The following is a 14,775-nucleotide window of genomic DNA, read 5'->3' on the forward strand; positions in this document are numbered from 1 at the left end:
GTGTGTTGCGGAGCTTTTAAAACATCATCAGTTCCAGCTATACAAGTGGAAATGGCAGAAATGCCGTTGGAATTAAGAAGAATCCAATTGATGGCTAACTACTGGGTTAGTTTGAAGGGGCATAAAGACTCCCATCCCACAAAAGCAGTATTGCAGGTATGTTGGGAGAATGGACGAAATTTAAGGGAAAACTTTGGGCGGCTTGGAAATAAAATAGCTGAAGACTTAGAAGTGTTTAATCTGAGGATAAGTCCTACGGTAGTTTTTCCAGTGACAGCTCCGTGGAAGATGATGTGGCCTGAGGTAGACTGGTTTGTTCTAGAGGGGGGGGGGGGGGTTAAAATTGAGTGGGAAATAGAAGGTAAGGAATAAGATTGTAAACCTATTATCTGGTCCACACTCCGGAGCAGAAGGGGGCGGTAATGCACCAATAAGCTGGATGCCAACCGCCGTAAAACCAGAAAGAAGAAGAAGTCAGACTCCAGAGTCTGTAAATCACTATTTTGGTCCCTAAAAAATATCTGTCTGTAAGTATTTGTTTGATAGTGATCTTTGCTTCCATTAGATGCCAAATTTTACCATGTTTTCTATTTGTAATTTGTAAGAAAATATGTGGCGCTAGTACTGTTAGCTTCCCTATGGCATTTTCCATGTATGTTAGCATCGTGCTAATCGCTTGCTAATGAGATCGTTTTTTTGAGGGTTTTAGTTTATTCTAAGCTACTTATTTTATATTTGCATTGTCTATTCACCCTATTGAGATTGTAATATGCATTATTTTTGTTTCTGTATGTTGCAGTTTTACAGTCTTTCCAGTAAAACACACTAAACGAGCAAGATGCTTCCTGGTTCTTTATTGGAGACTGTTAGCTATCTGTAAAGCTAGTTCACACACACTAGTAAAGACAGAATATGCATGGTTTCATTTACTACACATCTTACAGTAGTAAACATGCTATATCGGCTTTTCCCAAACTACATTCCAATACTGAGATGAGTAAAATCGGCAGAAGTAATAAATACTGAAATAAAATGTGTTACCAACATATTAAATTGCAAATTAACATTTACAGGCTCTATATTATAACAAATACGATACATAAAATGTCATAGATGTAATATGAATGCTTGAACAAGATTTCTTTGGACTGTTTTAGACAGATTATGAATTTTTTTACTGTAAAATAGCCACTATATAAAGTGGCTATATATATATATATATATATATATATATATATATATATATATATATATATATATATATATATATATATATATATATATATACTATAACTATTAGGGTTGTGACGAGACAGGTATCTCACGAGACGAGACAAGATTTTTACACACTATTTTTAAGAAATCCTCAATGGTGAAATCATGACTAGAAAAAAATATTCTGCAGGTGTATTTGAAATGTTTTAACTAATCATCTTGTAATGAATGTCATTTCAGTTCTACTTTCTGAGTATGAATTATCATATGCAGTAAAAGACAACAATACTCAAGCACTGTAAAAGGTTTTGCCGTATAACACGATGGCGATAGAGAAGCGACGGCAAACAGCTTTCAAACTCTATCTGATCTACCTGTCTCTCGCACAACCGTCACTCCAAAATAACAATGCACAATCACAGTGACGCCAATTGTGTTAAGCATTTACCTTATCTGAGAGAAATGTAGCAAAGCGTTTATCCGACAGTTTCTTCATAGGAAGATTACAAACAGCAATTAATGACACACAATGATGCTGTTATTTTGGTGGTTTGCTTCACGATGTGAGTACAGGACTCTTTTACTTCAATGCCCCTTGATGGTAGTCAATATTTTTATTATTTGCTCTATATGTTTCGTCTCCCTGCTTCTTGAATCTCGCGCCGCCTGAGCTGACTGGAATTCTTTTTGGTTGTCATGACAATGACGTAGTTTAGGGCGGTTATATTCCGCTTTCATTTACACTGAAGCAGAACAGTATCAGAGTCACTTTTTAAACTCTCGACGATGCTGAAATACTTCTTTAGTTAGCAAACAAATTGCTCGAGTGGGTGTAAATACCGATCACTTTCATGTTTTTTTGCACAACCTGCAAAAATCGCTCGATGCCATTGCTGCTTCTGCAAACCCCGGATCAATGATACAAACCAATACCAGCTCCCTAGTTCCCTAGGTCGTGAATCAGTATATCATGCAAGTGAATGTGGCTGATTCCCTGATTAGTGCCCTGACTACTGAACTAGGGAGCTGATTGAGACACATGGTAAACCTGTCTGGAGTTTTCGCATCGCTCTGCAAGGTACGTCACCCGGATCGTTGATCTGATTGGAAGGACTATCCAATTGCGTGACTAATGCTCGTTGATCACGCCTCTTGTGCAGTAGGAAATACATAGCAAACTCCCCAGACCAATGTTCAATTTTAAATTGAGCTTGGTCTGGTGATAGCTAGACTAGTGAGATCACTGAAGCAGGAACGTTTTTAGAAACACTAAACCTTGAAAATGCCAGGTATATTTCAGGTATAACTGTGTACTCAAAACGTGCCTTTGACTCATTTATATTATTAACTATATTCTAAATAAACTACAAAATTGTTACGGTGCTAGTGTGGTAGAGATGAGGCATACACGGAAATCCACAAAACTGGGTAGTTTAATCAAACGAAGGAGAGTCACACACACAATACACACTTAACTAACAATAGGACAGACAAGGAGTGAAGGGAGTGAGACCATTATAAAGGGAGTGCAGATGATCAGGAACAGGTGCAGGTAATCCGTGATGATGGGGAGAATACGAGGAAGTGAGTGCAGGTGTGGAGACAGGAGGATCATGGGAAATGGAGTCTGGGAGACAAGGGAACTGTGACAGTACCTCCCCCTCCCGGTAGGCGCGGCCTCGCACCGTAGATGGAACAACCGGGGAAGGGGGGTGGGCGGATATGGAGGGTCAGGAGCCTTGGCAGGCCATGGTGGGTCAGGAGCCATGGAAGGCCATGGTGGGTCTGGAGCCTTGGAAGGCCATGGCGGGTCTGGAGCTGCCACAGGCCATGGTGGGTCAGGAGCTGCAGCAGGCCTTGGCGATGCTGAAACCCCGCCCAGGAGTCCTCCACCCACGGGTACAATGCTCCCCCCCAAAAAAAATGTTCTTGGGGGAATCCCTGGTGGCAGGAAAGGATTCGTGTGCTGGTATGTGTTGGTGGGCTGGCGAGGGTTTGAAGGCCAGAGAGGGCTCATCGAGGGCCGGAGAGGCGAACTTGCAGACTACTGGAGCGGGCTCGTCGGCTGCTGGAGAGGGCTTGGGAACAATTGGAGCGGACTCGTTGGCAGCGGGAGCGGACTCATTGGCAGCAGGAGCGGACTCTAGGAAGCCTGGAGGGAGCTCGTGGAAGGCTGGAGCGGGCTCGTGGATGCCTGGAGTGGGCTTGTGGAAGGCTGTCGCGGGCTCATTGAAGGCTGGGACTGCTGGTTCAGCCCAAAAGTCTATTAGCCATTCCGCCTCCGTAGGCAGCTCATGGAAGGCTGGAGTGGGCTCAAGAAAGGCTGGGAACGCTGGTTCCTCCCAAAAGTCTATCAACCACTCCACCTCCTTTGGTGGCTCATGGAAGACTGGAGTAGGCTTGTGGAAGACTGGCTTCTTGGACTGTCTGGACCTCCTCCTTTTGGGTGGTTTGGGCTGAGGGTTAGACATGGCCATAGGGTGATGCCAACTGGAGCAGTAGTTGGAGGAAACTGGCGGCTGGTAGACTAGCCAGGCCACCTGTGTCTATGAGAGGGCCGCATGAACCTCTTCAATTTCAAACTCGGAACCATTTAGGAAGAGAATCAGATTAATTGACTAAACTAGGGACAGAGACAATCAGGTTCAATACAGCGAATCGTCTCCTCGTCCAAACCTCCCAGAAAACAGGAGTTAAGAATTGCATCCGGCCAGCTCACCTTGTAAGACAACTCGGCGAATTCCTCCACGTACTTCTCCAGCGGGCGGCCGTCCTGTCTGCAAGCCCAGAGATGGTCCTCCACTGTGAGCCTTTGTCCACTGTTCTTTGGGGTCACAGGAATGAGGAAAATACCCATTTTGTTGATTATGGAAATCCAATGGTCATGTCTGTCCTTCTGTTATGGTGCTGGTGTGGTAGAGTTGAGGCATTCACGGAAATCCACAAAACTGGGTAGTTTAATCAAATGAAGGAGAGTTACGCACACAATACACACTTAACTAACAATAGGACAGACAAGGAGTGAAGGGAGTGAGTCCATTATAAAGGGAGTGCAGATGATCAGGAACAGGTGCAGGTAATCCGTGATGATGGGGAGAAGACGAGGAAGTGAGTGCATGCCTCCATGCATATTGTCTTTCTAAACAAAAAGTGTCTTATAAAATTTAAATCAATATATATTTATGTGAATGAGTAGGCAGGATGAGTTTTATATCATTTTGAATCAAAAACTCTAGTCCATTAGTCAAACGTCTTGTGGACACATACTTAGTATTTGTTTTGTTGCCTTATTTCAGTGACTTACATTTTTTATTTTTTATTTTTTTTCAATAATCATGCATAAACATTATTCTCTCAAAAATACAAACATGTAACTACATAAATGTTGCTCACATATTTTGGTAGCCAAGTTTGTGCTGAACATTACAGTGTAATGAGAATTTAGCCAGTAATATGTTTAAAAGCAACTTAATTTACCTGAAAAAGGTGTGGTGTTCAATGCAGACCTTCCATAGTCTCTTGGCAGCTCTGTGGTTGGGAAGCTTGAAGCCAATGGTGCTCTCGAATTGCTCATACTGTTGTGTAAAAAAGGGGAAGAGCAAATTAGATATGTTGTGACAGGATTGCGACACACGTTATGCGTTTTGTTTGTGTGTGTGGGTGAGCGCACAGCTTTGAGGATATTTTCCATGGCTGTGTGCTCTGCTGTTCCTTTTGTGTTTAAATGTGCGGTCGGAATCCTGATGCTCCTGCCCTACGGTCTGAGCACATGGCATTGGTTGTTGGTTCCCTTGGACTGGCTCCCAGTTTCATTACAATTGGTGAATACAGTCAAAAGTTATTAGCATTTTTGTAAATTTTGTTATAACTTTTGACCACAAGGTGGCGCTGTGCCGGAACTTCTCAGGCTCCTTCAGTGCATTGTCCTGATGACCCATACCAAATTTATGAATTTTGGTCAAACCCATCAGAAGTTATAAGCAAAAATGGCATTTTTAATATATCCACTCCAGTAGGTGGCGCTGCGCCGAAACAGAGTATGCTGCCTCAGGTCATGCTTGTGAAGACACATACCAAGTTTGGTCTGAATATGTCAAAGCACTGAAGAGATACAGCTTCAAGAGTCGTTTTTGCATCATGCCTCAAATTCGTTGCTCTGGTATACGAAAACGGTTTGACATATCGACTTGAAATCCATAACTTTTTGTCGGCATGGTCTGAAGATGACACGGTTCAATTTTGGTGAAAATCGGAGCAACGGTCTAGGAGGAGGTCGAAAAAGTAGGTTTTTAAAGAAAAACAATATGGCGGACAGGACGTTTAGCTGACTATGGCAAATTTGATATCTATGTTCTCTGCATAAGCCAAGGAATCTACAGAGACCTGTTTCATTACAATTGGTGAATACAGTCAAAAGTTATTAGCATTTTTGTAAATTTTGTTATAACTTTTGACCACAAGGCGGCGCTGTGCCGAAACTTCTCAGGCTCCTTCAGGGCATTGTGCTGATGACCCATACCAAGTTTTGTAAAGATACGTTAATGCATTCGTAAAATACAGCATTTTAGCACAAAATTCAAAATGGCCGACGGCCAAAATGGCCGAATTGGGAAAATTGGATATCATTCGACTCGGCATGATTCCCCGAATCCAACGAGACCAAATTTTGATTTTTTGAACAAACCCATCAGAAGTTATAAGCAAAAATAACCATTTTTCATATCTCCGCACCAGTAGGTGGCGCTGCGCCGAAACACTGCATGGTACCTCAGGTCATGCTTGTGATGACATGTACCAAGTTTGGTCTGAATACGATAAAGCGTTGCGGAGATACAGCCTTACTTCTGTTTTCGCAAGCACTACGTACAATTCGTTCATTAGTTTTTCGAAAACGGTTTGAGGAATCAACTTGAATTCCATAACTTGTTGTCAGCATGGTCTGAAGATGATCTGATTCAATTTTCATGAAAATCGGAGTAACGGCCTAGGAGGAGTTCGAAAAAGTAAGTTTTTCAGAAAATTCAAAATGGCGGAAAAATTTTCATGACGTCTTGACCCAAGGAATCAGAGGAAAAAAGAATTTTGTTTCTAGCCCTTATGGTTCAAAAGTTATTAACATAAACATAAGTGCAACTTTGGACAGCTGGTGGCGCTAGAGGGATTGAGCTAGAGACTCCAAATTTGCTGTGGACAAAGGTCAGACTGTCCTCTAACTGTGTGCCAAATTTCACAACTTTCCCGCAAGCGGTTCTATGGCATGCCATAGACTTCAAGAGCGGAAGAAGAAGAAGAAGAAGAAGAAGAATAAAAAAAAAAAAAAAAAAAAAAAAAGAACGCCAACAATAACAATAGGTGCCTCCGCACCTTCGGTGCTTGGCCCCTAATAAAAAAAAAAAAAAAAAATAACGCCAACAATAACAATAGGTGCCTCCGCACCTTCGGTGCTTGGCCCCTAATAAAAAAAAAAAAAAAAAAAAAAATAACGCCAACAATAACAATAGGTGCCCCCGCACCTTCGGTGCTTGGCCCCTAATAAAAAAAAAAAAAAAAGAACGCCAACAATAACAATAGGTGCCTCCGCACCTTCGGTGCTTGGCCCCTAATAAAAAAAAAAAAAAAAGAAAAAGAAAAGAACGCCAACAATAACAATAGGTGCCCCCGCACCTTCTGTGCTTGGCCCCTAATAAAAAAAAAAAAAAAAGAACGCCAACAATAACAATAGGTGCCTCCGCACCTTCGGTGCTTGGCCCCTAATAAAAAAAAAAAAAAAAAAGAACGGCAACAATAACAATAGGTGCCTTCGCACCTTTGGTGCTTGGCCCCTAATAAGCGTACGGAACGCCAACAATAACAACAGGTGCCTAAGCACCTTCGGTGCTTGGCCCCTAATAAGCGTACGGAACACCAACAATAACAATAGGTGCCTAAGCACCTTCGGTGCTTGGCCCCTAATAATACTACTACTAACAATAATAAATATATTATTATTAAATCTTAATAACATGCTATTGTATTGTTGTATAGGCTACATAGTCTACATAAACCGCTCATAAGTTTGGTATGGGTAAGATTTTTAATGTTTTTAAAAGAAGTTTCTTCTGCTCACCAAGGCTGCATTTATTTAATTAAAAATACAGTAAAAACATTAATATTGTGAAATATTATTACAATTTAAAATAACCATTTTCTATTTGAATATATTCTACAAAGTAATTTATTCCTGTGATAGCAAAACTGAATTTTCAGCATCATTACTCCAGTCTTCAGTGTCACATGATCCTTCAGAAATCATTCTAATATGATGATTTGCTTTTTTTTTTCAACACTGTCTTTATTGATTTTGAAACGTTACCACCAAAAACAAACACACAGAGAAATAATAATAATAAAAATAAAAATAATAATAAATGAATAAAATAAAATAATAATAACAAAAAAAAAAAAATCAATATAATGGTACATTAATATCATAACACATGATGCATGTTAAGCCAGGTTACACAGGAAACAGACAATTAGGATTGGTTTCTTTCAAAAATTACATAAAGGGATTCCATACTTTGAAAAACTTTTCAGGTTTTCTTTTAACAATATATGTAAGTTTTTCCAAAGCCAAACAGTTAGACAATTCCTGTAACCATTGTTTAAAACTAGGGCTTTCTATATTTTTCCAGTGACGTGCTACTGTGAGTTTTGCCTGTAATAAACAGAAAATCAACATTTTCTTACCAAAACTGGATAAAGTGCAAGTTACAGGGAAAATATTTAGTATAAAAAGTTTAGGACATTTAGGAACATTTTGTTTCAAAACCAGTGATAGAAAGTCTAAAACCTTTTCCCAAAAATTTTGAATTTGAGGACACTTCCATAAGCAATTGTATAATGTTCCTATCTCTAGGTTGCATTTTATACATTGATCTGGAATATTTGGATTAAATGTATGTAGTAATTCTGGAGTTATGTACACTCTCATAATCCATTTGTATTGTATAAGTTTAAACCTTGTATTAATTGTCTGGGTCTGGGCCTTTAGACAGATACTCTGCCATTCCTCCTCAGTTATATTCTCATTTTAGTCTTGGCACCAAGCCAAACGCTTGTTGTCTGTATTTTCCCTGCAGTTAGTGGAGATTAATCTATAAAACATGGAAATTTGTTTACCACAATTAAGGTGGTTTAAAGTAATCTTTTCTTAAGGGGACAAATCCGTTAAGGTAGGAGAGTGATTTTGTGCTTTATTAATAAAATTCCTAATTTGAAGATATTTAAAAAAGTGAGTTTTAGGTAAATCAAATTTTTGTCTTAAATCCTGAAAACTGAGCATAGTTTTATTGTTGACTAAATCTGCCACCTTATTCAATCCTTTTAATGCCCAAATTTTAAAACCAGCATCATGTGTTCCTGGTGTAAATGAAGTGTTTCCCCAAATAGGGGTAAACTGTGATAATTGTGGAATCTGTCCAAGATGTTTCAAAACATCATACCATACCATGATAGTATTTTTAACAAAAGGATTAGAAGTAGCTTTTTTCAAATTGGGCAAGGGAGCGGAGTACAAATACAAATTTAGTGGTAAAGGAGCAGTTGTATTCGCCTCAATCTGCAACCAAGGGGTGGTATTTTCATTTGTAAACCAAAACATTGCTGCTCTAAGTTGAGCTGCCCAGTAATACCACTTAAGATTAGCCAACTGCAACCTTCCCCTTTCATATGGTAAATACAAAAGAGAGAGCCTCAGCCTAGGACGCCGATTCGCCCAGATGAAATTTTTGAAAGTCTTCCTCATATTACTGAAAAAATTATGTGGAGGGGGTAAGGGAATTGATTGGAATAAATATAAAAATTTCGGGAGAACATTCATTTTTAATATATTGATACGTCCAATCTGACAAATTGGTAAAGATGACCATTTATTGATTGATTCAATGATTAATTTAGTTACATAATTATAATTACAGGAAACCAAATTGTTTAGGTCTGGGGTAATATTAATACCAAGATATCTAAAACTCTCCTGAGCATTTTTAAAGGGGGACTGAATGGTAGGTGTAAGACGCTCTGATTCTTTAAGAAATAAGATCATGGATTTTGACTCGTTCACTTTATAACCTGAAAAAATTCCAAAAGTTTTAATTAGGCTCAGTAAAGAAGGGACAGAGGTGCTTAAGTTAGATAAAAATAATATAATGTCGTCAGCATATAATGCCAGTTTATTTTCAAGACTGCCAATTGTAATCTCTGATATATCATTATTTCTTCGTACTGCAATAGCTAAAGGTTCAATTGCCAATGTAAAAAGGAGCGGCGAAAGAGGGCAACCTTGACGTGTACCTCGATAAAGCAGAAATGGTTTAGGAGATTATATTATTAGTCAATACTTCTGCTGTGGGATTTGAATATAGAATTTTAATCCATTTTCTAAAGTAAGGACCAATACCAAAGCGGGAAATGGTGTCAAAAAGATTTTCATTCCACTCTATCAAAAGCCTTATTGGCGTCTAGGGAAAGTAAGGCTGTATCCGAGGCTCCATTTTTTACATGTATGATATTTAACACACGACGTATATTATGAAAGGCTTGTCTACCCTTTACAAAGCCATTTTGATCAGGATCAATCAATAATGGTAAAAACTTATCAAGTCTGCTGGCTAAAACTTTGGCAATTATCTTGGTGTCTGAATTCAAAAGACTAATAGGTCTGTAGGAGGCACATTTTGTAGGATCTTTCCCAGGCTTAAGGATTAAAGTTATAAGGGCTGAACGCAAGGAAAAAGGAAGTTCATCATTATTGAAAGACTCATTAATCATATCAATCATTGGGGTTACTAATTTGTATGAAAAATCTTGTAGATGTCTACAGGCAGGCCGTCTGGGCCTGGAGCTTTCCCACTATTCAAACAATTAATGGCTGCACTCAAGTCTGCCTCTTCAATTGGTTGATCCAGTGTTTTGGAATCTTCCTCAGATAGCGAGGATAACCGAATTTCATCCATAAAAGTTTTATAGAGATGGGTATTCACAGGAGGTGTCGATTTATAAAGATCTTGATAAAAGTTTCTAAAAGCATTATTAATTTCAGTTGGAATCATGGTCTTTTGTCCATCTGTAGTTTCTATTTCATTAATCACTTTTTCATTTTGTTGAGCCTTAATTCTCCATGCCAATAGCCTACCAGCCTTTTCTCCTTGATCATAATACGATTGTTTAAGCCTTGTTATATTAGCCACAGCTGTATTGGTAGAGAGCTCCTTCAATTCTGCTTTAAGTAGTAAAAGGTTATGTCTCAGATCAGGAGTATCTTGTTTGATAATTTCCTCTTCTAAGTCCTTAATACTCTGTTCTAATTCAATCATTTTAAGGGTAGATCTGTTTGTTTTAGAACTAGAGAAACTAATCATTTGTCCCCTGATGTAGGCTTTGAATGCCTCCCATCTTATTGAGGCAGACGTCTGGTTTGTGTTACATTAAAAAATATGTCAATATGATTACCTACAAAGTCAAGAAACTCAGGGTTATGTAACCATTTTGTGTTCAGGCGCCATCTAGGTGGGTTTTAATTATGGTTTTAAGAGTATAATTCAGCGATAATGATGCATGATCAGATAAAATAATACTACTATATTTACAATCAGTACAGTCAATCATATTTTTTGAAATAAGGAAATAGTCTATTCTGGAATAAGTATGAAAGGATGCGGAATAGCAAGAAAATTCTTTTTTTGGGGGGATTTTGAAACCTCCAGATATCACTTAAATCAAGGTCCTTAATGTATTGATTAATTATGTTCCTGCTTTGAGAATGTGAGGTATCAATTCATGTGGACCGGTCCAAGTTAGGGTCTAAGGTACAATTAAAGTCACCAGCGACTATTAAGTTGCCTTGAAGAGAGGACAGAATTAAGAAAAGATTATGAAAAAACATTGGTTCATCTGTATTGGGGCCATAAATACTTACAAGATTGCAATATTCATTGAGCATCTTACCACTGACAATAATATATCTACCCAAAGGGTCGCGAATAGTTTTAAGAATATGAAATGGTACTGATTTATGTACCAGCACAGCTACCCCTCTTGAGCTCGATCCATATGAAGCTGCTATAACCTGACCTGGCCATCTTCTGCGCAGTTTGTTGACTTCGTCAGACAGTAGATGTGTTTCTTGCAGAAATAATATTTTAGAGTGTAGATATTTAACTCTGTTCATCACTTGTTTCAATTTGATTAAATTACAGAGTCCCCGAACATTCCAAGATGTCAATATAAGACTAGAAGAGTTAGACATTCATTACAAAATTGAATATTCAATATATATTGGTAGATGACCTGTTCCGACATACACCATAACAACTTCGGAGCATACAAAAATGTACCATAGAATTTAAATGTGTATATGTATAAAAAAAAAAAAAAAAAAAGTTTAAGAAACGAACAAAATAACCCCAGCACGTGTGCACAAAGAAGCGCACGGCGAACATCTCTTCTTCCACGACTAGAACAGTTATGTACCCCAATGGTCCTATAAAAGGAACGCTACATAGTTGCTTAATTAAGAGAAGTGGAAATTCAAAATAAATGCTCTCGTATACCTTAAATGTTATGACCGTTTAACCAAAAGCTTTTGACTACTCAATTTTAACTGACTGTAACTAAATCATAACCAGCCCACCATAAAATCCAAAATGAGCCACCTTACCGTACGGTGTTGTTAGACTAAGGGCAGACTTGCTACAAAGAAAAAATTAGAACAAAATTAAAGTTCAGTCCAAAGTTTGTTTTGAAATATTAAAGAACAGTCAAACTTTAATGCAAAGCATCCAAAAAAAGAATAGAAAACCCAGCTAGGCTACTCTGTAGTAGAGTGCTCGGCGTCACCGACATCTTTTTGTAGGTCCACGATGAATTTATTTGCTTCTTCAGGAGAACTGAAAAAATGACGACGGTCTCCGTGGATAACCAGAAGCTTGGCGGGGAAAATCATCCCGTACTTTATCTTCCTCCTTCGGAGCTCTTGCTTCACCCTCTCAAATCGCCTTCGTTGTTTCAGCACCTCGGACGACAGATCAGGGAAAAACATAATGTGGTGGTTCTGGAACATAACTGTACCCTTTTCCCGAGCCGCTCTCAGAACTTTTAGTATCATTGTTTTTGGCCTTGACGATGTGTTTTCTCTTTGTCTACCGCTGTTGGGTAACCTGTGTGCAACGATCACTGGAGCGGGGAAAGTGTCAAGCGCCAAGGACCTGAGGGAGCCAATTTTCCAAAAACGAAACAGGATTATTTCCCTCAGCTCCGTTCGGAAGTCCCAGAATCCTAACGTTAGAGCGCCGGCTTCTGCATTCGGCCATGTCCAGAGCAGAGGCAATGTCTGAGGCAGTTTTTTCAAGTTTTTCAACTCTTCCTTGAAGGCCGTTAATGTCGTCTTCGGCTGATTCGGTAAGTCTCTCAGTAAAGGTCGATAAATCCTCTCTAACTTCTTTCACCGCTGCCAAAACCTCCTTGTATTGCGACAAAAACTCAGTCTTCAGACAGTTTATAGCTGAAAGTATTACACTGTTATCTGGTTGAGTTTCTGCCTCAGAGTTAGCATTGGCGCTAAACTGTGCGACATCTTCAGAAGTGGAACCTTCGTCAACAACCGTATCCATATTATCCTTTTTATCCCTTTTTCTTTGCGGTCGTGAAGACATGTTAAATGCTTTGCAGAGCGAAAAACAGAAAAGATAGCGTATATTTGGGTTATCGGGTCTAAATAAAATATTTTAAAAATGAATAATCAGAGAGCGTTGAGAAGCCTGACTGCTCAGCAACCCGACATAACCGGAAGTCCCAATATGATGATTTGCTGCTCAAGAAACATTTATGGTTAATATCAATGTTGAAAACAGTTTAAGGATTCTTTGATGAATAGAAAGTTCAAAAGAACAGCATTTATCTGAAATACAAAGCTTTTGTAACATACACTACCGTTCAAAAGTTTGGGGTCAGTAAGAATTTTTATTTTTATTTTTATTGTTTTGGAAATAAATTAATTCTTTTATTCAGCAAGGATGCATTAAACCGATCAAAAGTGACAATAAAGACATTTATAATGTTACAAAAAAAAAATATTTCAAATAAACACTGTTCTTTTGGACTTTCTATTCATCAAAGAATCCTGAAAAAAAATATTGTACACAAATTTTTCTTGAGCAGCAAATCATCATATTAGAATGATTTCTGAAGGATCATGTGACACTGAAGACTGGAGTAATGATGCTGAAAATTCAGCGTTGCCAACACAAGAATAAATTACATTTTAAAATATTATACAATAGAAAACAGTTATTTTAAATTGTAATTATATTTGACAATATTACTGTTTTTACTGTGTTGTTTTTACTTTTTACTGTACTCTGCATTAAATGCAGCCTTGGTGAGCAGACAAAACTTCTTTTAAAAACATTAAAAATCTTACCCATCCCAAACTTTTGAGCAGTAGTATATCTATCTATCTATCTATCTATCTATCTATCTATCTATCTATCTATCTATCTATCTATCTATCTATCTATATATATATATATATATATATATATATATATATAGGACTACATACAAATAACTAATAACTAGATACTTGAGTAGTTTTTCATTGGATACTTTTTTACTCTTACTCAAGTAACAATTAAGATTATTACTTTAACCCTCTGGAGTCTGAGGCTGATTTGGGGCCTGGAGAAGTTTTGACATGCCATGACATTTGTGCTTTTTTCATTTGTTCATAAACACATTAATGACACAAGTGTCATTACACTGTATTCAACACAAACTAGGCTACCATAATATGTGAGGAACATGTATATACATGTTTGTGTTTTTGAAGGAATAACGTTTATGCGTGGTTATTGAAAAAACAAAAAACTTAAGTCACTGAAATAAGGCCAAAAAATGTATATTAAATCTGTGTTCATAAGACTTCTGGGTATTGGAGGTTGTAGACTAGAGTTTTTGCTTCAGAATTATGTAAAAATTATGCTGCCTACTCCTTCATATAAAACAATATATAGATTTAGCTTTTGTAAGTCACTTTTTGTCAAGAAACACAGTATGTGTGGAGGCATGAATGATCATGAATAATGGGCCATTTACACCTGGGAAGACAAAAGAATCAAATAATAATGACCTGAAATGACTTGCATATTAATGAGGCCTTTCAGTCAGGTAGGGTGTGAAAAAACCCTCTGTAATAATATCTCAGCTCAATTTAAAATAATGGTTGTATTATATTCTTTAAAATATAATGTATTTCTGTGATGCAAAGCGTCTGAACAATTATGTTACCTCTATCGCATTTCATATAGGCTTTTAGCTTAAAGTATGCACATTTGGAGAAATATTGATGGATTCTCATATGTTTCAAATTTCTATACAGAGAAGTAATATTTATTCTATATTAATTCTATATATCATCACTATGAGTGCTGGATACAATTCATACTTGCAGCCGGAGGACGCTCTGTACACCTTTAGGCCACAAATCCATATAAAGAAGAAGAAGAACCAGGAACTAACTGCATG

General features: G+C 37.9%; 1 protein-coding gene across 4 annotated transcripts in view; it reads right to left on the minus strand.

The window, feature by feature from the left end:
• LOC137021686 (band 4.1-like protein 1) overlaps positions 1 to 14,775 on the minus strand; it is a 660,940-nt gene that overhangs the window by 167,328 nt on the left and 478,837 nt on the right. For all 4 annotated transcript variants that reach the window (XR_010895347.1, XM_067388496.1, XM_067388498.1 and 1 more), the window contains one exon: positions 4,693 to 4,790. Coding sequence is in view for 3 of the 4 variants with exons in the window: in XM_067388496.1 (XP_067244597.1) it covers positions 4,693 to 4,790 (98 nt within the window). In the remaining variant the exon portion in view is untranslated. The remainder of the gene's footprint in view (positions 1 to 4,692; positions 4,791 to 14,775) is intronic.

This window comes from Chanodichthys erythropterus, chromosome 6 (assembly GCF_024489055.1).
Source record: "Chanodichthys erythropterus isolate Z2021 chromosome 6, ASM2448905v1, whole genome shotgun sequence".
Taxonomy (NCBI): domain Eukaryota; kingdom Metazoa; phylum Chordata; class Actinopteri; order Cypriniformes; family Xenocyprididae; genus Chanodichthys; species Chanodichthys erythropterus.